Source organism: Lepidochelys kempii, chromosome 8 (assembly GCF_965140265.1).
Source record: "Lepidochelys kempii isolate rLepKem1 chromosome 8, rLepKem1.hap2, whole genome shotgun sequence".
In the NCBI taxonomy this organism is placed as follows: domain Eukaryota; kingdom Metazoa; phylum Chordata; order Testudines; family Cheloniidae; genus Lepidochelys; species Lepidochelys kempii.
In genome coordinates, this window is record NC_133263.1 from 43,931,662 (window position 1) to 43,954,397 (window position 22,736).

The window sequence follows — 22,736 nt, forward strand, 5'->3', positions numbered from 1 at the left end:
GGTGTCCCTTCCAACCTTGATATTCTATGATTCTATGATTCTAAGAGAGCTACAGGGGCAGAGAAGGGCTATGAGGATGACTGGAGGCATGGAGAACCTATCTTACGAGAGGGGACTCAAAGCATTGCTAATCAAACGAAGGCTGAGGGGAGATAGGATTGCACTCTGTAACTACAGCAGAGGGATAAATAACTCCTCTCCAAGAACAGGTGGCTATAACCTGGTCCTCAAGAAGTGTTGGCTCAAAATTAGATGACAGTTTCTAACCATCAGAGGAGTAAAGTTCTGGAATAGCCTCCTAAGGGGAGTAGTGGGGGCAAAACTAACTTGTTTTAAGACTAAGCTTGATAAGTTTATGGCAGGGGATGGTGTGATGAGATTGCCAACAATGGCATGTGGCCCAGCCATGTCGGCTAAAGGCAACTATATCTAGTGGCTGGTGAGGGACACTAGATGGAGAGGGCTCTGAGCTACTACACAGAATTCCAGTGTCTGGCTGGTCAGTCTTGCCCACATGCTCAGGGTCTAACTGATCACTATATTTGGGGTCAGGAAGGAATTTTCCCAAGGTCGGACTGGCAGACTTCCTCTGCAGCATGGGGCACTTAGAATCATAGAATATCAGGGTTGGAAGGGACCTCAGGAGGTCATCTAGTCCAACCCCCTGCTCAAAGCAGGACCAATCCCCAATTTTTCCCCCCGATCCCTAAATGGCCCCCCTCAAGGATTGAACTCACAACCCTGGGTTTAGCAGGCCAATGCTCAAACCACTGAGCTATCCCTCTGCCCAAAAATCAAAGAATGAAACACCTGATCCTGGCATGATTTGAACATACAACTTTCTGCTCTGGAGTCAGACACACTACCATTGCGCCACAAGATCACTTGCTGATTTGAGCTCAAGTAAATGATTGAATGTCTGTAACTTGAAATCTTTAAATCAAAATTTGAGGCCATCACTAACTCAGCCAGAGACTCGGGGTCTATTACAGGAGGGGGTGGGTGAAGTTGTGCGGCCTGCAACATGCAGGTCAAACTAGATGACCATGATGGTCCCTTCCAGCTTATAAGCCATTGGTGCTGGGCGACTGCTGGTTCATGTTCAAGGAGCCGTCTTCAGGCCTGCACACCAACAGCAAAACCTTGGGCTGTGCGTCAGGACCCCTGCTTGCTCCGCCAATGCTACTTTAGTGCCCATTTCCACACACGTTCTGTGGCTGGGCATTCCCTTTGGGGACAGGAGGGGAAGGTTTTGGCTCAGCCCACATGGCCCTTTCAGCAGTGAGCTGACTGAGTGGCCTGGGATGGCGAGGCTGAGAAACAGGGGAAGCTCTAGGCCAGCTAGCTAGAGTCTGGCCCATACAGCACTTTTCCATTAACCCCTGCACCTTTCAGCTCCCTCCAAGGGTTTGACTGTCCAGAGCAGTGCAGGGACAGAGAGGCGAGCAAGAAGCTCTCTCGCCCTGGCTGCACAAGGGTTGCTAGCCAAGTTCCTACCTGCACCTGCCTTTCTCCAGAAATCCTGGCTCCATAGAGAGTGAGGGAGCGGCTGGGCCATGCGCAAAGCATGTCCCACCCTCTGTACCATGCACAAGGAGCAATGCTGGGAACTGCTAGGCTGGGCCACTTCACATCACCCCCACCTGCAGGGCTGAGGCTTAGCCACCATACTCCAGCCCCAAGCCCCAGCCGGGCTATTCGGGCTGGAGGGTTAACGTTGGGGTGCGGCTGGGTTCTGGGTCCAATTTCCTTTACAAAGCCACATGAGGCCAATAACGTTAGGTGAGCGGCCTCTGAAGCAGGGGGCTGCTTGCCCTTAGCTAGCTCTGCTCATACTCCCTGGAGCCAATTCTCAGCACTTGGGGTTTCCTTTTTCCACTCACGCTGGGCCCTATGCACCTTACGCCGACCAGCTTACAGCAAGCTGGGGAAGTTCTTCTCAGCAAGAGACGGCTTGCGTTGCAGAGCCACCACCCCCATCCCCACAAAGCCCCCCATCGCTGCCCTCTCTGTGTACTGCTGGGGCCCAACTCCCTAATACATTCTGGCTGCTTCAGGAGCACAGCGGTGGCTCTTTGCCAGAGCACAATGCCGTAGAGAGAGCACCTTATGGGGCTGCTTCGCTGCATCCATGGCAAACAAGGGAAGGACAGAGCTGACATAGTGAGACCTGGAGGGGTTTGCTACAGGCTTGGAAACAGACAAGGCCCCCCCGCCCCGCAGACCCTGGAGAGAAGAGCATGTTTGTGTAAGCTTAGGAGCCCCAGCTTGCCAGACCCACCCAGGGGAATGAATTTCAAAGGGCCTCCGTAGAGAGTTTGGGATGCCCCTTTGAAGAGCTCAGGAAATAAGGGAAGGCAACTTAGCAGAATGTGGACAGGGCGTTTGCTCCAGGGAGCCTCTCCCTGGCCAGGATACAGAAGGGGGAAGTGCCCATAGCCAGGCACTGGGCACTCAAGCAGGGGGGGTTTCAGACCTCACTGCTTGGCAGTACAGCACCTGGCACTGCTCTGCTCCAGGTATCAGTCACACTGCATCCCTTCCCTAGCATCTCCCAGGATCCTTCTTTGATCTGAAGCATCATGCACCCTACTGGGGCAGCATCTGAGTAGACAGTAAAGCCCCACAGCAACAGAAACGTGCGGGTTGGAGGTAGATGACAGGCCAGCATGAGAGTGATTTTAAGACCGTTTCCCATGTACTGAGCTGAAATGGTGCAGAGAATGAGAAGCAGTTAAGAGACAATTCCTGCATATTCCACCTCCAAATGGAGGCTTCCAGCAGAAACCCCACTGTACAACACAAGTCCTTCATGTCTCACCCCATCCAGACAGCAGTGTGCTAAGACAGTCGGCTCCATTGAGCTTCTACTAGTCCTCAGGGCCAGATACCAGGGAGAGCAGGATCTGTGAAGGGGGTAGAAGCCCAGGACTCCTAGATTAAAATATCACCCCCCGACCTGTGTGATGCCAGAAACTCTCCAGAACCCAAGGTAGAGCAGGCCGGGATCTCTCACACAACTTGTCAGGCCTCCTTTGCATTATGCTAGCATCACGAGTCCAACTGAAATCAACAACCCACTGTGCTAGGCGCTGCAAAGATAGTGTGCGACAGTCCCTGTCCTCAAGAGCGTTTCTAAACAGACATGAGAAAGGGTGGGAAGGGGAAACTGAGGCACAGAGCAGGAAAGAGTCTTACACAAGGTCACCCAGCTGGAAAGCGGCAGAGCCAGGAATAAACCCCCAGTCGGAGATGCTGCCTCTCCATCACAAAGCAGCTGAGACAGGTAGAGTGCTACTACATGTCTGCTTTTCCAGGTTGCCCTAGGGGAGCAAAGGATCCTGACTCATCAGTGCTTGATATGTGTTAAACCCGGGTGACAGACATCAAGGACACATCCCCCACACAGTCAGACCACGCCACTTGTTGTTCAAAACTTTTATTGTCAGCAATAACAACAGGAAATCAATTTTACTGGCTTGCTTCAGGTGCGTTCTGGTTGGCCTGTACCTGGTGGGAGCACAGCAGCTGGCCCTGCAGGTCATGTTAGCCTAGGGTGATGGGCCAGGCTAGAGGCAGAGTGCAAGCTCCGTAGGTTTGCTCTCAATTCCCACTTAGGGGGTCAGTGCGAATGGCCAGTGCAGTGATCTGGGGGGTGACCTGGGACACCATTCACCGAAGCAGAAAGCACATTTCTATCCACTTATAAATAGACTAAAAAACAAACACACACCATGAACAGTCTCCTCCGCGTGGGCGAAGGTGGGAACCCTGCACACTTCACACCACTCAGCCAACTTCCAGCCATTGTTCCAACACCCCCTGACTCTCCCACCAGCCCCTCCCAGCCCATTCCCTCACCAGGGCGATAGTGTGCTGTATGGCACAGACAAAGGGACCTGCGCTCCCTCCTCCAACACGGGCTAGGGCCATGGACTCAGACCCTAACATTTATCTCCCTCCCCTGCAGGGCCCATGTCACAGGGACCCTCCCATGGTCTTGGATACAGCGCACTGCGAAGTTCAGTGTCCCTGGCGGTGCAGGCTGGGGTACATGTGCTCCCACAGCAGCACCCTCAGCTCCCAGGCCAAACTCAGCACCCCAGCTAACACATTTGGGATCACACAGATTGACCACCCCTTGCAGCGAAGTGCGGAGAAGCAGCTGTTTAGGCAGTCCCGAGGGTGCACTAAGTTGCTCGCAGCGGTTGGGAATGGGCATGCAGTGTACATACTAGGGGCTGGCATCACACATGTACATCCCAGCTGTTCCCAGAGTCCGAGCTCCCAATTCTGCCACCTGCTGCAGAGAACAAGGCAGGCGGGTGGGATTCAGGGCCAAGGAGGCACTAGCCCTGAGCAACACGGCAGAGAGCACAGATACCAGAAACGGGACGCCCATGCTCATCAACACAAGGCCGGCGTGGTCACCTACAGTAGGACTGAAAGGAATATAGGCCATATGGCCTCATAACCCACCAGTAGCTAGGATGCTGTGCCCTGGCTCTGCCCATGGCTCCAGGCAAGGACATGAGCAGGAGGGCAGCTACATGGTGTGTGCACAGAGCTCGCAGACTGAGGGCACAATGGAGCCCAAAGCCATTTAACTGGGCTTGAAGAGAACGCCTGCCTATGGAACGACTCCCGCACTTAACACAACTGTTTCTGAGGTGCAAGACTGCCATCCTACACAGCCAATGGGCCATTTGTTCCTGACTGGCCTCCCCAGAATGCCAGCAGCCATTGGGCCTAGGGCAGACCCAGCTGGAGGGCTGGCAGGCCATGGGACCATTTGCTCAAGGCTGGGCGACTCATGGGAGGGACACAAAGTGGGGAACCAACTAAAGGGGGCACGTGACCTCCCCACGTGACTCCTCCCCGCCCCCTCCCCATACCATGTTACCAGGGGTGGAGGGCAGAAAGAGGAGAGGGGCTCTGTCCTCCTGCTGCAACAGGAACCGCAGTGGTGAAAGGAGCTGCTGTTAGATATGGATGAGCTGGGACTAAGCTTGCCCCAGCCTGCAATGCAGCATGCGCCTGCACTGGCTGCACATCATCCAGGGCTTGCCGACGGGCTCACTTGGAGGGGGCTACCATGAACTGCGATGCCAGGTGCATCCCAGTCATGCCCAGGAAGCCTCCATCCCATGGCTGGCAGGGGGCAGAGGGCCTGGGGGATAAGGAACCCCACGGGAGAGCTCAGGAGAGTCAGGCACATTGGGAGCGACCAGAGACACTTTCTACTTCTGTCTTTAACATCAAAGCTTATATTATATTATAAAATCCAGAGGGCAGGGCCGCCCCACCCAGAATATAAACAGCAGGGAGCACAGCTCTGTAGCCAGCCAGGCTCAGGGCTGCTCCAGCGCATGGCTTGGCCATCCTGGAACTAAGCTACTTCTACAGAGGGGAGCGGAGGAAAGAGGGAGCAGTGTGAGTGGCCTGTGGCAGGCGGGCAGGAGAGAGGCAGAGAGCTCCTTAGGGCTGGTCCTTTGCATCAGGGTCTTTATCGTAGATGTAACTTCCAACAGCTCCAGTGTTCACTCCTGCAACAGAGAAAGAGCCCCACGTAAGGGCAGGGCCAGGAGAGCCAGGCAGGGTGCTGAGCACAGATACCTCTCCTTAGCCTGGGGGCTGCACAGAGCCCCAGCCAATACGGCTGTGGAGAAACGGAAGGGGAAGGTCAGAAAAGGGATGGAGGGTGAGTGGAAGGCCAAGAGCCTGGCCATCCCTGCCTGGGATCTAGTAACGTGAGCAGCTTGCCCTCCCACATTAGGGAACTATGCCCCATAGCCGAGGACTCACCGCTCCATGAGCTGGGAGTGTAGGGAACCCAAGTGGGGAGCAGTTAGTCAGAAAGGGCCAATGGAAAAGTGGGGGGCTGAGCAGTAGGGGAAATATTTGCATAAGGGCCCTCGCGAAGGAGTCAGAGGATCCTCGCCCAGCTGAGCCCCGTGCACCCCCTGGCCCCTAGAGGGAACTAGGGGACTGTGCTCAATCTGTGTTCTGCTGGCCTGGTTCCAAAATGCAGCAAGCCTCCCGTTTCATCCATGGGCCCCACAACACTTCCCCTGTCCTGGGCAAAGGCTGTAGCACAGTTAGCAAGGGACTGCCCTCCCTCTTGGAGCCTCTGGGTGTACTGGGGCACCTGGCGTACCCCCCTGGGCTATCTGCTCCGGGGCCCTACAAACCAATAGATGGCACGGCCAGCTGGGGGGAGGGTGCGCGGGTGAGGACCTTACAAATGGAAGAATATCCTGCAGAGGCAGCAGGCCCAGTCACTGCTGCCCCATGGCTCCCTCCCCCTCCCTACACTCCTACCTACCCCTCCCTCCCACGCCCCCATTCTGGCCTCTGGACACTTCCCGCCCACCTCCAGTTCTGTGCAGCACACTCACCCTTTGGCCCAAAGAGGATCCCGTAGCAGGGCTTGTGGCAGTACGGCTGCCCATCATGCTGCGAGGGGTCAAAGCAAGACACACATCAGTACCATCCCAACCCAAGAGATGCAGGAGAACACGATGCAGATGGCCGCTCACCCATGCCTCTCCCCGGGGCACAGCCTTGCCATGGCAGCACAGTGGGGGTGGGCTCCCCAGCATCCCACCCCAACTGCACAGGACTCCTGGAGAGACATGGTTTGATTTCCATTGCCCTGAAGCTCCCAATGTGGCTGGTTTGCTACTACAGCCCTGGCCTCCCGACAGCGCCGCCAATGGCCTCAGGCCTGGGCTGCTGTCTCCCTGCTAGCTCAGCACTTGCTCTGCCCGTCTGCCCCTGGAACCTGCCCTCCGTGGCATATACAGTCCCGCACGCATGGAGCACAGACTCCATCTCACTGATGTCCTGCATCACTTGGATCCACAGAGCCCTTTGTGCTGCGAGCAGCCCAGCAGCGCTGAGCAATGGGAACCTCCCCGAGGTGTCTGCACTCGCCTTCCAGCAGCCAGGGCTGCCCCCAGCCAACAGCCCCAGCTTTTCATTTAAGTCCAGTCTGTCCTCTGGTGGGCATGCCTGGGATCACTGGAGCACGTGATGGCAGGAGAGGTGCTCAGCTCACAAATGTGGGGAGTGCTCCCCAGCCCTGGGATGAGATTACGGGGTGCAGCTATTCCCATGAGACCTTCATTGGGGAGTGGGGGGTCAGAACGTCATGGGATCAGAACATCACGGGGCTCTGCCCTGCCCCTGCTGCAGCCACTGCTACATGGCCATGTAGGCCACGAGCATTTTCCACCCACTGCACACAGGTGTCTGTCCAGCACAGGCCAGGCCCTTTGTGCAGCCCTCCCCTCCAGTGTTGCAGGGCCAGAAATGCTGCCTGACTGCAGCATCCTCCCAGGAGAGAGGCCAAGGCCTCAGACCTGTCAGAGCAGGAGCAGTCGGGGGCAGAAGGGGCCTCCAGTCGTGGCTGGAGTCTGAATGCAGGCAGTGATGGGAGTCTGAAGCTCCAGCAACAATGGCGAGGCATAGAGATAAAACAGCGCTAGAGGCCCAGGACTGCTCCCGGCAGCCCCACACTCCACTCTCACTGCACCTAGCGCACGGGAGCCACCACGACAGATCAGCTCTGGGGGAACGGAACTGCTACAGTACATCTTTTTTCCCTTTACACTGCATGAGCCCAGGCCTGGCTGTTGGCATGCAGGATTTTGGGTACTGGCCTGGGTCTACACCTGGACTCCTCAAACCACCAGACAATTAGCCAGCCAGGGTATGCTCAGATGACTGACTCTGCCTTAGGGGTCCCTGGTGATCCCCAGGCGCAGGTAACAAGCACCAAGGACCGGGGAGAGATCACAGGCGGAAAAGCCATTGGCCAAGCTGGGCGAGAAGCAGGGGGCTGTGCCCAGCTGAGCAGCAGGGGTGTGAAATGAGGTGGGAGGGTCAGATGGGATGCTAGCCAGGGGTGCAAGGACGCTCTCTGCTCCAGAGCTGAGGCCAGCTCTCCCAACATATCCCTTCCTCTTGTCTGGGTGGGTCACACCAGGCTTCCTGGGATCACAGCTGGGTGCAGCCCAACTCCAGACACTGCCCCCCCCAGGGCACGGGCCATCACTGCTGTAAAGGCAGCAATCGGGAGAGGGGCAGGGGAACGAAACATCCGTCCAGGGGTCGTACCCCATCCCTCGCTAGGCCCAACGTGCACATGCACCAGTGTGAGGGGAAGGAGGTGGTGGCAAAAGCCTGCACTAGAGCACACATGGGGCAATCAGATCACAGCATGTGCTCAGTCCTTACCTCCGCGTGGCCGCCAGGGGTCAGAGTCTTGCTGCAGCGCTCGCAGCGCAGGCAGGGGCGGTGCCAGTCCTTCCCCAGTGAAGTCACCTTCTCGGCTGGAGCAGAGACAAGAAGGGACATATTCCAGTGGGAGCTCTTCGTTCCCTGCCTTGGCTTGACCACGTCCAAGCGGGGGTTCCACAGCGTCAGCTCGCCCACTGGCAGCAATCCACACAGCTACAGGCAGGCTGAGACCACCCCGCTGGGGCAGCCCAAGGGATTGTGGGTAATCTCGCAGATGTCCCAGTTGGCCACACTAGGGGAGCCTTTGCCTGAGAACTGCCCCTTCCTAGCCATGGGGCAAGAGAGCCTCAGCGCTCACACACCGCTCCCACAGCTGCCAGGCTCCTAGCCCCTTAGCCCTGCTGCCCAAAGAGCCAGTGTCTGGGTCAAGCCAAGAGGGAAACCTGCTGGCAGCAGTGCGACAGCTGAGCCAGCCTGCTCTTGAATCAGGCCTCCAGCAGCGAGAGGCTGCACAACACCCTCTCCACAGGCAGGCTTTGCTCTTGGAGAGCTGACGTGTTACTAGCATCCCATAAAACCTTTGCAAAGAGCTGCTTAGGCCTTTACTGAAGGGTCTTTTCCTTCTCCCTTGAGGGAGTCAGCTGCACCCATACCCTGACATGCTGCTGAGCATGTTACTGAGCCTTAATGAAAGCTGTCTCCTACCCAACCACAGCAGCAGCAAAGAGGTAAAATCAGCCGTCGGAAGTGACAACTCCAGCGCCTCCCGGGGACCATGTAAATATTAATCTAGGTAACAAAAGAGCCAAATTCCCTGCTGGCAGAATGTCACTGACTTCAGAGAATGTAGCCCAAACCTTTGTAACATTAGTGGGAGTCATGAGATGGCGCTCTCACAAACAGCCTTACAAATTCTGCGTGGGTGACCGGATGAGCATGTGTGTGTTGGAGACATGCCTATTGTTAGTTGTGGTGCAATTCCACTTAGAAGGTAAACATGTTACTACCTGTACAATCTGTTCCTCTACCTACAGCGTTGCATCAATTTAGGTAAAAATGTGATTTTAGACTCGCCCAGACCTAGCCTCCCAGATACCTCCTCCCCAAAGGCCCCACAACCCCCTCCGCTGAAGCAGTCACATCCTCCAGGCCCCCCATTTAAGAAGCTGAAACCCTCCTGCAGAGGAAGGACTGCCTTGTGGCTAAGGCTCCCAAGTCTCAGTCCAGTGACCTGGGTTCCACTGCTGGAAGTGCCAAAGATGCTCCATGTGACCTTGGGCAGGTCATATATCCTCTCTGGGCTTCCCAGCAGTAAAACAGGGCTAGTAATCCTTTGTCGGCCATTTCCACTTAGCCTAAGTGCTGCGGGGCAAGGCCTCTCTCTTCCTATGTGTATGTGCAGCACCTAGCCCTGATCTCTGTCAGGAACTTCCCACAGTGCAAACAAGTGACCCTGGGGCATAAGCAGGAAACACTAAGGAAGCCGGCCTGCCCTGGTCCTTACCGAAATAGACTCTTTTGCCACAGCGCGGGCAGATGTTGGGTTCCCCGGTGAAGGTGGTGACACTGGAGGCTGAAAGACAGGAGAAGAGTTTCTTTAACGCCCTAAAGAAATCAGCTACATGGATCCCACACACACACCAGTGCTACTGCAGCACCCAAGGGACCTCTCTCCAGGTAAATTCAGAGCTCACCATCTCCAGCTGGCAACCAACAATGAACCGTGCCCTTGGAAGGGGGCTTTTGTTCGCTGCAGAAACAACAGGCTAAAGCTACCATTAAAGATCAGAGTCAGGCCAGGTCTACACTATAAACGTACATCGGTATAACTCTGTCGCTCAGGGTTGTGAAAAATCGGCGTAGACAGTGCTATGTCGGCTGCAGAGCTTCTCCCGTTGACAGAGCTATTGCCTCTCATGGAGGTAGATTAACTAAGCTGATGGGAGACGTGCTCCCATTAGTGTAGTAGCATCTTCACCGCAGCGTTTCAAGTGTAGATCTATCCCCAGTTTCTTTAATGAGCATAGGGCCTGCATTAAACAGCGCCCTCCCTTCTGCCCTGAATCCTCCACCAGACGAGATCTCAGCCCATTGGTACACGTCATTATTTGCTTTTGAAAGTGGCGTGGGGGAGATAGCTCATCGGTGACTGAGTGATGGCTCTGGTGCAAAGAAAATAGCATACGGTCATGGTCATTTCTGCTAAGCAGATTAGGTTGGGTGGAACATGAACATGGAGATAACACTCTCAGGGCTAACAAGCCGGGGGGGGGGGGGTTGCAACATGGGAGATGCACAGCTAGGGATGGCAGGGAGAGAGACAGAGCAGTGTGCAAGGGGAGAAAGGCCTAGGGCTGGTGAAAGATGTGGAGGGGCAGACGCACAACAAGGGGAAGGGGAGCACCCCAAGGGCAGAGGGTGAGAAAGTTCAGACATGAGCTCCTCACAATGCTCTTTAATCCCCGAGGGTATGTCTTCACTGCAGTTAGACTGAGCAAGAAACAACACTCGAGCAACACACAGCATCAGGTTAGCAGATGATGAGCTGTGCTAATGCAAGCGGCAGCCTGTACCCCCAAGAGGCCAGCCACTTGAACTCTAGTTCAAGCCCCACTACACTCAGGTTAAGGGTTTGTGCATGTGGACGAAGCTTGAGTTACGGGCAACACTCGAGTGAACTTTGCAGTGAAGACATAGGCCTTCAAGAGCACCTGGGAGAATTCTGCGGGAGCAAACCCAGTGACGCACTTTAGCTTTCAGAGCTGGCAGGCAGGCCAAGGGTGGGTGAATCTACACTGGGGACATGCACTGGCAACAGCCAGGCTACCCCCATGTGACGACTTTGCTTTATAAGCATCTCAGCAGCAGCCAGAGAAGACGAGCTCTCAGCAGGACTATGAGCCAGCTCACTCTAAGGGGTTTCACTCTGGAACTGGTTTGGTGCCAGTCTGGATGTGGACAAGCTGATATAGTTCTGACAGTCCTACTGTTACTATCCCATAGTGCCTTCTGAGCTATCCCCGGAGCACACTGCTTCTGGGAGCTGTGCCAGGAACTGTGGGGTAAGTACCCAAAGGGCACCGCATCAGAAACAGCTTCAACCAGGGCTACCACAGGGCAATCCTGCAAGGGCTCTTTCAGCAGCTCAGCAAGGACACACATGCTCCGTGGGCTCAAACCTGCTCAACCCCCTGCTATAGCACCCACTCAGCCCTCAGGGGTTGTGTCAGTGGGGACATACGGCCTAGTCCCTGCAAAGACCCCCACCAGAGCGTAATCAGGTCCACTGTACCATCATCCAGGCCACGGTGTGGACCCACATGCACCTGAATGCAGGCTGCAGCAGCTCCTGTCTGGAGTGACACGGTCCTTCTGGAGAGTCCCACAGCAACACGTGCACCGTGTGCTATGGGTGCCCCCTAGTGGTCATTCCAATCAGCGCATGCAAAGCAAGAGGGAGCACCCAGAATCGCTTCAGTGCCCTCATTCCACTCACAGTGGAGCTTCACTGTCGCTGCGCTAAGTCCCTGGCCACGCAGCAGCTAGTGGCACACGTGCAGGTCTGAACCAGGGCCATGAAGTCTTAGCTGCCGTCCCCACCCAGCCCTCCCTTGCCTCATCTTCCCCCTTGCCGGAGCTCCCCGGTCAGCTGGTGAGGTTCTCACGGCAGAGTGCAGTTCCATGCTGGCTTTCCAGCCTATTTCCCACTTCGGCACTCACCTCTGCTGGGCCCCTTCGGTGGGCCACTGACTTTCTTCTCTTCTACCTTCGGAACATGCTCAATGGGCCCAGAAGCCGGCTGCTCTTCCATCTGAGGCTTCTCATAGATATAGGAGCCAGCTCCACCGATATTCACACCTGCAATGGGAGTATCAGCATTTAAGGCTGTTGGATCCAAGATGCCCTTCTGGTCTTTCCACCTCTCCCACAGGGCCATTACGAAAGGCAAGCCTTGGCCAGTCTGCACTCCCAGCTCCGGCTGGAGCTGCCGGTCTCTCCAGCACTCCTGCTCTGCCGGCCCAGGGACATGCCCTGCCAGATGTGCTCTCACCGTACCTTTCCCGAGATGTACAGCTGGGAAGGGGGCATGTCTGCAGCCTCCTACAAATGGCCTCCTGTCCCCTTTCCTGTCCACAAGCTGGAGGTAGTCACCACCACAGCTCTACCCCACATGGCTCTCTCCTGGGACTGTTTTACCTCCTGGGAGGCAAAGCTGTCTGAGCGACCAGCCCTCCCTGTGGTTTGCAGGGGAGCTGTCATGACTTCTCCCCTGAAACAGCTAACCTCCAGCTCTGTGAAGAGCAAGTTCCACTGAACTCACTGCCGATCTGGTGCCACTCAGTGTGGGGTTTGGGGCTGTGAAGTGCTAAGATGGTGGCTCTTTGGATTCCCCTGGAGGAATCCCTCACACAGCTTTGGCCTGTGCTGTCCTGAGTCTGGGGCAGTTGTCAGGGCCCTAAACTCTTCTGTTAAAACCTAGGATAGGATAAATGCTCTGAATAGCTGCATGAATCACTGCAGCCCTGAAAATGGGCAGCATTCATCTTTCTGCCTCTGGACGTCCATTTCTCATACCAAGGGGAGGCTGGTCAGGAGGCAGACTTACCTTTTGGACCAAACAATGTTGCATAACATGGCTTGTGGCAGAAGGGCTTCCCGTCATGCTGAGGGAGAGAGAGAGAAGGGGCATTAGGAATAGAGGTTAGCAGGGGCTTTTCCCCTGGCATCTCTAGTGCCAGACACCAAATCCCTGGGACACACTAGCTGCAATACCAGGCATTACTGAGGGGCAGGAGCTTACGTTCATTAAGTGTCTGTAAAATATACATGAAGAGACAAAAAGGGAATGAATTTGTAAACCAACATTGAGGGAGTCCTGTTACACATACTCGTCAAACAGTTTACACAGACAGGCAGAGCATTCTGAGAAAGAGGAGGGAACGTCACAGCAAGATGTACTGCGCTCTACCTCTTACGTACAGCGTTCCTCACAAAAGACCTCCAGCCCTGCCCAAGAACACCTCCCATAGCCCACCATTAGCTTCATCTAGAGCAGGGGTGGGCAATCTACGGCCTGCAGGCCGTATCTAGCCTGCCAGTTGATTTAATCCATCCCTCAAGCTCCTGCTGGGGAGCAGGGTCTGGGGCTTGTCCCACTCCCACGCTCCAGCTGGGGAGCGGGGTCAGCAGCTGGCTCCACGCGCGCCTGCCACAGCTCCGCACAGTTCCCGGAAGCGGCGGCATGTCCCCTCTCCGGCTTCTATGTTTAGGCAGCCAGGGGGCTCCACGCGCTGCCCCCACCCAAAGCACTGCCCCCGCAGCTCCCATTGGCTGGGAACTGTGGCCAATGGGAGCTGCAGGGGTGGCATCGGTGGACAGGACAGAGCGCTGAGCCACCTGGCTGCACCTCCACGTAGGACCCGGAGGGGGGACATGCCGCTGCTTCCGGGAGCTGCTTGAGGTAAGCGCTGCCGGAGCCTGCACCCCTGAGACCCTCCCATGCCCCAACCCCAGCCCTGATCCCCCTGCCACCCTCCGAACCCCTTGATCCCAGCCCAGAGCACCCTTCCACACCCCAAACCCATCAGCCCCAGCCCCACCCCAGAGCCTGCACCTCCAGCCAGAGCCCTCCCCCTCCCCACCCTAACCCCCTGCCCCAGCCCGGAGCCCCCTCCTGCGCCCTGACCTCATTTCTGGCTCACCCCAGAGCCCGCACCACCAGCCAGAGAACCTCACTCCCTCCTGCACCCCAACCCCAATTTCGTGAGTATTCATGGCCCGCCATACAATTTCCATACCCAGATGTGGCCCTTGGGCCAAAAAGTTTGCCCACCCCTGATCTACAGTAATATCAATAGCCCACCGGCTTTCCTTTCTGATAGCCCAGCAGTTACAGCACTATCCTGGGACCTGAGACACCCAGGTTCATTTCCTGCCCTGCCCCAGACTCCCTGCATGACCTTAGGCTAGTCACTTTTTGCCTTAGTTTCCCATCTGTTCAATGGGAAAACAGCAGTGCCCTGCCTCACCGGGTAGTTGTGAGGAAAAAAGCATTGAAGACTGAGGTGCTCAGATACTGTGGTGACAGAGGGGACCTTGCAAGGCTCTAGATAGATTTCTCAGGTTTACATCCCCCTGTCTGAGGTGAGCAGGTGAGCACCCCACTGGGGGATTGAACCACAGAAATCCAGAGCTGGAAGCATGAATGGGTACAGCTTGAGCTCAAGAACCAAGCCCCTGTCGCTGAGGGCTGTTACAGAGTAATATTCTGTGTAGATCAACACTGAGAGGGATCCATAACACAAACTCACCACTGGTAACATGTACAGACCCAGAGATGGCTCGCCCCACCCCCCGTGCTGGAATTGTGGAGCCCCACTCCAGTGAATCAGGGGCCTACCACAAAGCACTAACTGAACCAAATGTAACTCATCTGTCACTAGCACCTTGTGCCCTCCTTCAGGTATCTCAGGGCTATACACAGCTGAATCCAGAGCCGAGCACAGCATCCATTTCAATAACTAACACTCTAAATACACAGCCCCGGGCGTTCACTTCTGTGAATATTCTGGGGGTTTCATGTTTATGTATCTCCCAAAGGAATTCAATTATCCCATAAAATAACCACATGAGAGAGAGGGCACATCAGAACTCACGGGCAGTTCAGCTCAGCGGGCTCTCAGAGCTGAAACTCTGCAACATGACACAAGGATCCGGTAACATACGATTTTGCTTTTTAACGTATTCTGTGAATTGGACTTCCCTTGTTTATATGCTTATTTTGGGGGATTATTTAATGTCTTGGGAGCCACACATCCTGGTGAGACCAGACCATTTATTTTAAGTGATTTCCATCTACTGTGAAGTTCAGATTGCATTATTACTATAATACTTTTAGACTTGGACATGGGCAGTTTGTATATATAAACAGAGGTCAGATTTTCAAGCTTTGGTGCTTAAAAGTGACACCCCTAAATCCGTATATAGACCCCTAACTAATTGGTCCGATTATCAGCAGTCAGAATGTCCATAGCTCCAGCTCTCTGTTTTGAATTTGGTCACCCTTTGTTGTGCAGCCTGTGGAGCTGCAACATAGCTTCATTTTTCGGTGCTCATCTGTCTTAATTGATTTTGGGGTATTTTAATTTCCAACTGGTCAGTTTCGTCACACCAGGGGATATTTCCAAATGCATTTCTTTTGAAACAAACACAAAGAAAACCAATGAACGATTCAGCTGAAAACGTCAAAGGTTAAAAAAAAAAGTCCTGTTTGAAAACGTATGGAATGAAAACCCCTCCCAAAATCTCTGAAATTCCCAGTGATCGTTACCATGAGAACTTATCACACACGAAGGCTCAGATGGAGCAGAGGGGGCCAGTCCATTTAAAACAAACAAACAAAACCTCCTTTCTAAATAGCTTTTCTGCAACATGGCGGCACGTGCAGGGGGAAGGACTGGATAAGGTATTATCAGCCTGCATTTGACACCATGAATAACTCACTCGTGCATAACGCATCCATCCCGAATCATATCAATAAACCCCTTTATACATGCCATTCTCCTGCTGCTGCCCTCATTCCCCCCATCTCCACTCTGCACCCCAGTCTCACTAGCAAGACAAAGAGAGAACATCTCCAGGAAGCCATGATACCATTCCCTCCTCGGTCCCTCCCCAGGCATGGTTGCTATGGTGCTTGCCTCATCAGAGCCATTATCTGCTCACATTATCGAACAGGGGCGGATTGCTTAGAGGAAAAGCAGTTTTCTCTCTGGACAGAGTGATAAGGAGCAAGAGTTTTCCCCCCTTATGTCATGCCCTTATCACGAGGACTGGAGCATGTGCACTGCCATTGATTGGAGGGGCAGGGTGGGACAGGGGCTGGGACAGCCAGCAGGCAGGAGAGAATGTTATTCCAGCTCCCAGCAGCAGTTTCCCACCAACCAGTGGGAAGTGAGTCAAAGAAAAGAGAAAGTATTTGTGGGCTCTGGCAGCTGGTCTCTGCGAGGGCTGGGATGCTGAGCACACACCGCTCCGCAAAGAGCCAAAAAGGAAGTCAACTGGCCATGTGTCTGTCTCCTTGGTAAATGTGGAATGCATCCCCAGGGGCCGAATTCGCTGCCTCCCATGCAGTACACTGGAAGGCCTGGGCGCATCCAGATGGGACTCTGGAGAACCAAAGCACATGCCTCCGGGGTGAGTCACCAACAGAAGCGTTCTCCTCCTGCTAGGCACTGGGCACTCTCAGCCTTCCTGGAAGGGGGAGAGGTGCAAGACACTTCGCGTGCCATGTTGCTTTGCTGGTTTAAACGTACCAAGATTTTCCACACATTTCACACCCCAAAAATTGTTCTATTTGCTGCAGCATATCCTGAAACGGAGTAACGAACAAGTCTGACTAGGAGTCAGTGTAGCACGCCAGCTCTGCCAGCCACACTCCCAACACACCTGTCTTTGACCTGCTGCGCCTCCTGCTGTTCCATTCTGCTCCTTACCATCCCCCTGTACTTCACTATTCCATTTCTAAGCCCGTCCCCCCACAGCTTCTCACCAACACGTCTCATGCTGAACTGCATCACCCTCTGCCATTCCAGACTTGGGCCCCACTAAGCTCTGCCAGTCATCCTCAAGCCTCAGCTACCATACCCTCTCCTGCAGTGGTGCAAGGAGCTGTGATTGACCCCACCCAGCCCCAGGTGGCAGTGCAGCATGGCAGTCACAGAAATGGGCAGGGTCTACACTAGGGAATCCTAAATCGGAGGGGGATGAAGAGCTTGTCTGGACTGGAGCACTCTTCCTCTGATCCCAGACCCGAGACTGAGATACAGATCAAGGACTCCGCAGTAGCCCCGAGCTTTGGTCATGGTGTATATAAAGTAACATAAAAAGACAGCCACAAACATCCCCTGGGCTCTCTGTACCCCAAGCGCTCCCCACCACCAGCCCCATGTCATTGCTGACAAGACCCTCTCCCCCATCTTCCCATTTCAGTGTTCGGATCAAACTCCAAACAGCCAGGAACTTCTCCCAGAAGCCAGTATTCCTAGGTCAGCCCGAGAGCAGGAGCGGCTGCTCTTGGGTCCCTCACTACCTGGAGACTGTTATTCATTGGGCTCAGGTTGTCCTGCTTGAGGTCTGGCAGGTTCCTAGGTTTCTAAACAGAGGAGCAGTCAGCAAAAGAGCAAGCAAGAACGAAAGCAAGTGACCAAGAGGTGCGCAGGAAGAACCTGTGCCAGTATGCCACGCTTTGGGACAATGCAAACCATGCACAGGTACCAGTACGCCATGCATTACTAAGCCCTGCGGGCAGGCCACACTGCATTCTGGGCACTGCACCCCTGACATTGGGAGAGGGAAAAGCCCGAGCCTTTCCCTCATGGTGCTGAGCCCAGGATCCTCCCTGATGTTGAGGGCATCCAACGATTACACCTCAGATCACATCAAAGCCCTGCCCAGCCTCCCCACAGGAGCCCCGGCCCATGACAGCTCTGCCCATCCTCCCCATGCGAAGCCCAGCCCACAGCTGGGATCAAGAACTCTCCTCTATGGAGCCTGCCCAGACAGCCCCACCTGTTGCTCCTCATTTCTATTCCACAGTGTTATCACAGATGGGATCCCCTCGCCCTCGAGCGTAGGCAGGTGTGCCTGGGAGCCGCCTTCTCCAGCGCTCCAGGATCGGAGCGGAGTGAAAGACACTCCCATTTGGGTGACCAGATGTCCCTATTTTATAGGGACAGTCCCGATTTTTGGGTCTTTTTCTTATATAGGCTCCTACTACCCCCCACCCCATCCTGATTTTTCACATTTGCTGTCTGGTCGCCCTAACTCCTGTGTCACCCATAATCACTCGCTTCCGGCTTCACTCTCTTGGCTGGGCAGGATGGGCCAGTTGCCAGAGAGCATCTTTCAGTTCAGAGCCCTTGAGGCCAGTGGCCTGTTCTGTCTGTTCCCGCGCCACCTGGATTGAGTGGGGGGACACAGAGCTTCGCACCTCCTCCCCACCTTGCAGGAGCCACAGCCACCCCAGCGTTTGTCTTGACAAGAGGGGCAGAGCATTTCCATGGTGCTCAGACCTGAAGACCCAGCAGGCTACGCGGCAGCTGTCATGTGCCAGGTTTTAGGACCCCCTTCCCCAGTGCCTCCTGCCCTGCACCACCAGGAAGAGACAGTTTCCCCATGGATGCTCCCCCTGTCTAGGGTGACCATACATCCTGTTTTAAGCCCTGTCCTGGCCATCCCGACTTTTTTGACAAACATGGGCATTTGTCCCATTTGCTCTTGCCAACTTGATAAAGAAAAATGGTGTCAAAAAGTGGGGTCCGGAGGAACATGCGGGGTGGCAAGCAGCGATGCCAGCCCTGCGCAGGATTCAGGGAGGCAGAGCTCAGGCAGGCAAGCAGGGCTCGAGTGAGCAGCGACACCAGCCCAGCATGGGGAGGGAGGCTCAGGTGAACGGCGCAAGCCAGCCTTGTGCAGGTGGAGGGACAGGCTCAGGTTAGCCCCACGCAGTGTCCCATTTTCCTTTTGGGAAATATGGTCACCCTATCCCCATCTGCAGCCTGGGGAAGCAATGCCACACAGCAGCGGCCTTTGTGCACATGGGACTATGCTAGCTCTCTGCTGCCCGGGGGGCCTGGGCAGCACCCCCCTAGTCCAAGGAATATTAACTATGGCGTTATTGCACCTTCCTCTGTGGCATCTTGTGCTGGTCTCTGCCAGAGACAGGAGCCTGGGTTGGGTTGATCTCGAGTCTGTCCCAGTCTGGCCATTCCTATTGTTCCTATAGCCTGCCCCACCCCAGGACTCACACATGGCAGGGGGAGAGGACAAGTGGGCCTGCCAGGCCTCAGGATGGGCCAACGCAGCTTGCCAGCCTACCATCATTGGCACTATCTTGGCTGACCAGCAAGCCCTTTAGGTGGCTCATTAGCTGCAGTGTACATAGCCCAGGACAGGACACCGTTTGCAGTAACACCAAGATGGACAGCCATGAGAGCAGAGACCAGCCCAGCTTCCAGGGACACAGATCCCCAATTTATACAAAACAGAGACTGAGTGACAGCAGTGGTGATTGTGGGACAGCTAGCTTCCTCTGAGCAGGTGTTTGGCTTAGGCTGAGCCTATTCCCATGCAGACCACACCTGGATTCTCAGTGTTCCAGTAAAGTCCTGGCAGATTCGTCCCTGGATCAGGGACACCTGCAGCTCAGACCCTGTGTGCTTTGGCCAGACTTCACTGACTGCGTAAGCCCAAGCACAAAGCTATACCTGGCCTTGGAGAGAGAAAGACCTGCCACCTTTGAGCAAGATGGCATAAACTCTTCCTTTTCCCAGTGCCCTCCAGTCTTCACCTGGAGGGGAGGAAAGGGAAGCCCTCCTGTTCCAGGCATGCCATCTCTGCCATTGCCTCGGGCTGAGGCTGCAGTTTGCCATTCATGGAAGCAGCTAAAGCTGCCTCCTTCCATTTTTATTGTGACACTGGCTTTAGATGGATTGAGCAGAGACATCTGAGAAGGCTTCTTTCTGCTAAGCTCTGCCAGGTCCCCATCAGGGACTCCCAGGTTTCCATGTGCACCTCTGGACACAGACACAGCACACTCTGTTCCCAGCAGCCCCCCCCACACACACACACACCAGCTTTCCAAGATGGGAACACAGGCCAAGAGGAACCATTTTCCGACACAGGCTCTGTTACTCAAGCAGCAGAGCATGGAATCAGACAGATCTTAAAACTGCTACAAACAGGTAAAGTGTCCTGTGAATTCAGTCTTAATACAAAACAGAGTGCCATAAATCTGTCTCCAAGACACAGAACAGCTTGACATAGACCCACGTGCCACTGTTCTCACATCTGCCTGCAGTAGTTGCCACTGCAACATAAGGACTGTAATGACAGCAGATGCTGAAGCACAGAGGAGGAAGCAATAATCACAGTATAGCTCTGTTGGCCTGGGTTCTGTTAGAAACACAAGGAAGAAGCCAATGAGCCAAACCCACTGAGACAGAAATGGGATTGTCAGCCGTCGGGGAGGGGCTCCCAGGCTGCGAGAAGGGAAAACTGAGCAGAAAGACACAAGCTTTGCAACGAACCACTGGCCCTTTATCCTAGTACAAGCTCACAGCAAGACAGAGGGGAAAACCGGCACCATCCCAACTCAGAGACTTCTCTTAGATAGTTCTTCATTGCAGAACCTCTCTGTGCTGTTTGATTCCACAGGAACAAACAAATGGGACCAGCTGGGAAAGCATGCAAGCAGAACAGTGGGAGCAAGGGTAATCCTGACAACGAACAGCTCCCAGTGGCAGAGCTCAGCATAGTATCTGTTACCCAGAGGTCCAGCTCCTCGAGGGCAGAAGGCTACGAGGGCAGTGTCTAGCACCAGCTATGTGCACTGCATGGTGAATTTTCAAAAGTGCCTCAGTGACTTGCAATGGGGCTCACGCTGCTAAGTCAGTTCTGAAGGTCCTCCCATACACCCGCATCTCCTGTGACAAGCAGGGGCAAGATCAAGCAAACCTTGCCTAAAAATGAGGAGGCGACTTTGGGTCCATGAGCAGGGAGAGGACATAATGCAGCAGAAAAGGCCTGGCAGAACCACTGAGCCTCACATGGGTTCCTTTCCCTAACCAGCTGCTGCCCCCAACGGAAACCACATAGCACACGCTAAAAGGGCACTAGGACTGCAGGAGCTTAAGGGAACACCAGGCTCATGTCCAGGGGGCTGACTGGGAGCAGACTGCTGCAAAGGCTGGTGTGTGATAAACTTTAGTGTGCTTTGTATTAGCAAATTGGAGAGCAGAGTAAGCATTCAGCTATTTCCCTGGGCCACCTTTATTGCCCTGAATAGAGGAACAGATTTCTGAGAAGGTAACGGAGGCCCAATTCTACTCCCACTGCAATCACTGGGAGTTTGGCCGTTTACTCTGTGGAAGTAGCACCAAAGGACAAACCAAGGGCTGAGGATCTGGCCCAAGGGTCATTGCACAGATGGACAGTTTTCTATTCCAGTTGTCTTGTTAAATGTGTAACTTATTACCATTTAAATTGTTAAATACATACCAGAGATACACAGGAAGTGAAAGTGGCCCAGCCAATGCTACCATGACAACCTTTATTCTTTTAATTGCCTGCTTTTTGGCAATTTTAAAAAAAGGGAAACTGGTTTTAATTTCCCTTTTGTTTTTGCTTTTTAAAAAAGACCCAAACAGAAATTGCCTCTGTTTAGTAGCTTCAGTTCAGATGGGATTGTCTATGCTCTTAGAATTTGTTTAGTTTTAAGTCCCCCCTCAATTTTAGGAAAGATGCCAAGCCTCAGGACAATGTGTGACGAGCTTCAACTCTTCACTGTTTAAGTTATCTGCAGGAGAAATACCTAGTGGTCAGGCTAACAGAGACCAGACTTCAGGGGTGCTGGAACAATTTGTATAGAGGGGTGCCGAGAGCCATTGAACCAAACTGTAAACCACTTTAAGCCAAGGACTGCAGCAGCACCCCCAGCATCCCTAGTTCCAGCTCCTATGCCAGATTTATCACTCTATTATAGCAACTGCAATGGCTGACTGAACTATGCTCCCGTTTCCCAATGGAGTTCTCCTTTCAGCTGAGATCAAGCATGGGAAGGAGGGGAAAATGGGGGTTACAACAGAAATGGTTCTGTTCTGCAACTTTGACTGGCGTGTTCACTACCGTATCAGCAGCATCAAGGTCCAGAAGCCTCACAACGGAGCCCACTTTTACCAGACATCCAGCCCGGTTTCCAGAACCAAGAGATTCAGAAAAGCAGTACAAAACCACCAAGCCTTCTGGGGAGTGTCATCTCCAGCTACACAGCACAGGTTTACATGGAGGCTGTATGTCCTTAGAGGGGAGAATCTGCAGTGTGGCATATAGAAAACCGTCTGCTCCTCTAGGGCCTCCAGTGGACCCCTCCCCATTATACGTCATGACCATGGGTAACCATCCACTCACAGCCCCATTTACCCAACATCTCTATTCAGACCTTCATCCCCCAACATCCCTCAGAACCCTATTCCATAAATTCCCCTGCTCACTGGTTCCTAAAGGGCTTCTGAAGGGAGTGGAGTCCAAGTGAGAGTTAAACAAGATGATCCTGGCACTGCGCAAGGTCATTCCCCAAAGTTCAGCAGGGCCTTGGTTCTTATCTTTCTCCAAATATTTACATTTGAAAATGAATTCAGATTTTCTTATCCATTAATAGCTGTATGAAGAATGCAAATTGGAAAGCTCCGCATCTCCAACTCCTGCCTCGCCTGCACCCATCTCTGAGAGCTTGGGTAACCCACTCCTTTTCATTTTAACTGGGTGGGGACTCTGCAGACAGGGTTTTCTTTCTATTGCTTTACCATGGCTGGGTGGAGTGCTTTGGAAAGGCTGTGTTTGAACCTGTCTAGCTCAGAGCCAGCACTGCTTGTCTTGGATTTGCCCAGGGCATCTTCCCAAATGCTGATTTGAGTTTGGTGATTGTGCTATCT

General features: G+C 54.1%; 1 protein-coding gene across 1 annotated transcript in view; it reads right to left on the bottom strand.

Moving 5' to 3' along the window:
- Nucleotides 1-3,423: 3,423 nt before the first annotated feature.
- CRIP2 (cysteine rich protein 2) overlaps nucleotides 3,424-22,736 on the bottom strand; it is a 58,845-nt gene continuing 39,532 nt past the window's right edge. The window contains exons 3-8 of the mRNA XM_073356248.1: nucleotides 12,851-12,908; nucleotides 11,965-12,102; nucleotides 9,749-9,817; nucleotides 8,242-8,336; nucleotides 6,399-6,456; nucleotides 3,424-5,546 (exon numbers count right to left, since the gene is read on the bottom strand). Of these exons, the coding sequence (XP_073212349.1) occupies nucleotides 5,479-5,546; nucleotides 6,399-6,456; nucleotides 8,242-8,336; nucleotides 9,749-9,817; nucleotides 11,965-12,102; nucleotides 12,851-12,908 (486 nt within the window). The 3' untranslated portion in view covers nucleotides 3,424-5,478. The remainder of the gene's footprint in view (nucleotides 5,547-6,398; nucleotides 6,457-8,241; nucleotides 8,337-9,748; nucleotides 9,818-11,964; nucleotides 12,103-12,850; nucleotides 12,909-22,736) is intronic.